At 39.4% G+C, this 1,848-nt stretch overlaps 1 protein-coding gene across 1 annotated transcript; it reads right to left on the bottom strand.

The window, feature by feature from the left end:
• Positions 1-688: 688 nt before the first annotated feature.
• LOC123949218 (olfactory receptor 52E8-like) lies at positions 689-1,636 on the bottom strand. The gene has a single exon (XM_046016575.1). The coding sequence runs from the start codon at positions 1,619-1,621 to the stop codon at positions 689-691; it is 933 nt and encodes a 310-aa protein (XP_045872531.1). The 5' UTR covers positions 1,622-1,636.
• Positions 1,637-1,848: the final 212 nt, after the last annotated feature.

Below are 1,848 nucleotides of genomic sequence, written 5' to 3'. Positions count from 1 at the left end.
GAAGAAAAAGATTAGCAGCAGAACTGAAACCACTTTTTCTCTTCTACCACTGAAAGATAGTGGTCCAGTTTCTTTCTTTTGCATGTAGTTGTCCAGTTTTCCCAACACCCTTCATTGAAGAGACTCTTTTTCCCATTATATTTTCATTCCTCATTTGTTGAAGTTTAGTTGACCATATAATTGTGGGTTTACTTCTGTGTTTTCTATTCTGTTTTATTGACCTATGTATCATTTTTTGTGTCAGTACAATATTGTCTTCATTACATAGCTTTGTAGTATAAGGTGAAGTCTGGAACTGTGATGCCTCCAGCTTTGTTTTTCTTTTACAAGAAAGAAAATCCATGCTGTCTTCTGCCTTCCCTCCTGTGAAGGTGGATGCAATCCTAAGCATCATACTCTCATCTGAAAACTTGTGAATATAATAATGATTTTATAGGGCTACCTTGATTATCAAAGAGGATAAATATAAGCACTTTGTGAAAGATGCAATCCTTCAAAATTGTAATATTATCACCAACAAATTTATTAGTATCTGTAATAATAAAGGATTACAGAAAAAGAAATGTTATTTCTGTTTATATTTATCTTTGCTACTTCTCTTCTATAGTTTTAGAAAATGACCCCCTTCTAACAAGCAAATAGAGTAAATATGAACTATAATTCTAGTAATAGCAATGGTTAACTGTCTTTAAAAAAAAAAAATCCTCAAAACCCTCTCCCTAATCTGCTTGGTCCTGACCCCATAGATTACAGGATTCAGGGCTGGTGGAACAACCACATATAGGTTGGCCAAAAGGATATGGATATACTGGGGGATATTACGGCCAAAACGGTGTGTCAAGAAAGAGAAAAATGCTGGTGTGAAAAAAGCTAAGATAACACCAATGTGGGAGCCACAGGTGTTGAGAGCTTTGCATCGGGCTTCCCAGGAGGGCAGACAGAATACAGCATAGAGGATCCTGACATAGGAAAGTACAATAAGAAGCACATCCAGTAGTAAAATAGCCATATCCCCAAGACCAAATATTATATTGACTTTGATGCTGGCACTGGCCAGACGGGCAATGCCCATGTGTTCACAGTAGGTATGAGGGATGATACGGTGACCACAGAAGGGCAGCCTCAGGAGAAGAAACACCAGTGGGATCACCATGCACAGGCTCCGCAGAATAGCAATGCCTCCAATGATGCAGATAATTTTGTTGGTGAGTATCATGGTATATTGAAGGGGTTTACAAATGGCTATGTAGCGGTCAAAGGCCATGGCCACCAACACAATGCTCTCCATGGCAGTGAAGAAATGGATGAAGAACATCTGGGAAAGGCAGCCTTCAAAAGATATATCCCTGAGCCTGAACCAGAAGATGCCCAGCATTTTGGGGATAGTGGCTGTGGACAATCCCAGGTCGATGGAATCCAACATGGCCAGAAAGTAGTACATGGGCTCATGGAGACTATGTTCAGTCTGGATCACAAACAGCACAGCAGCATTCCCCAGGAATGCAACAACATACACAAAGAAAAAGGGAAATCCAATCCAAATGTGCACACCTTCCAAACCTGGGATACCCAAGAGGAGGAATGAAGAAGGATGGAACTGGGTGTCATTAAGAATGGACATTGTCTCCGCCACTGTTGGTAACTGCATATAACAGTGTTAAATGTCAGCTTCCTGGTAGTGATTCTTGCTCCACTTCCCTCTTTCTCTGACTCCTGGTTAAATGGAAAATAAATTTGTAATATTCATTTTCTCCCATTTCTTCCAACAGTATCAAAACATATCAGACAACAAAAAGAAATAAAAGACATCCAAATTGGTAAGAAAGAAGTAATATTTTCACTATTGGT

Source organism: Meles meles, chromosome 8, assembly GCF_922984935.1.
Source record: "Meles meles chromosome 8, mMelMel3.1 paternal haplotype, whole genome shotgun sequence".
Classification (NCBI taxonomy): Eukaryota; Metazoa; Chordata; class Mammalia; order Carnivora; family Mustelidae; genus Meles; species Meles meles.
The sequence above is the reverse complement of the archived record's forward strand: the minus strand, read 5'-3'. Positions and strand labels throughout refer to the sequence as shown.

Bases quoted from the DNA above. Each gene is read 5' to 3' on its own strand.
- LOC123949218 (XM_046016575.1), bottom strand. From the start codon at position 1,621: ATGTCCATTCTTAATGACACCCAGTTCCATCCTTCTTCATTCCTCCTC.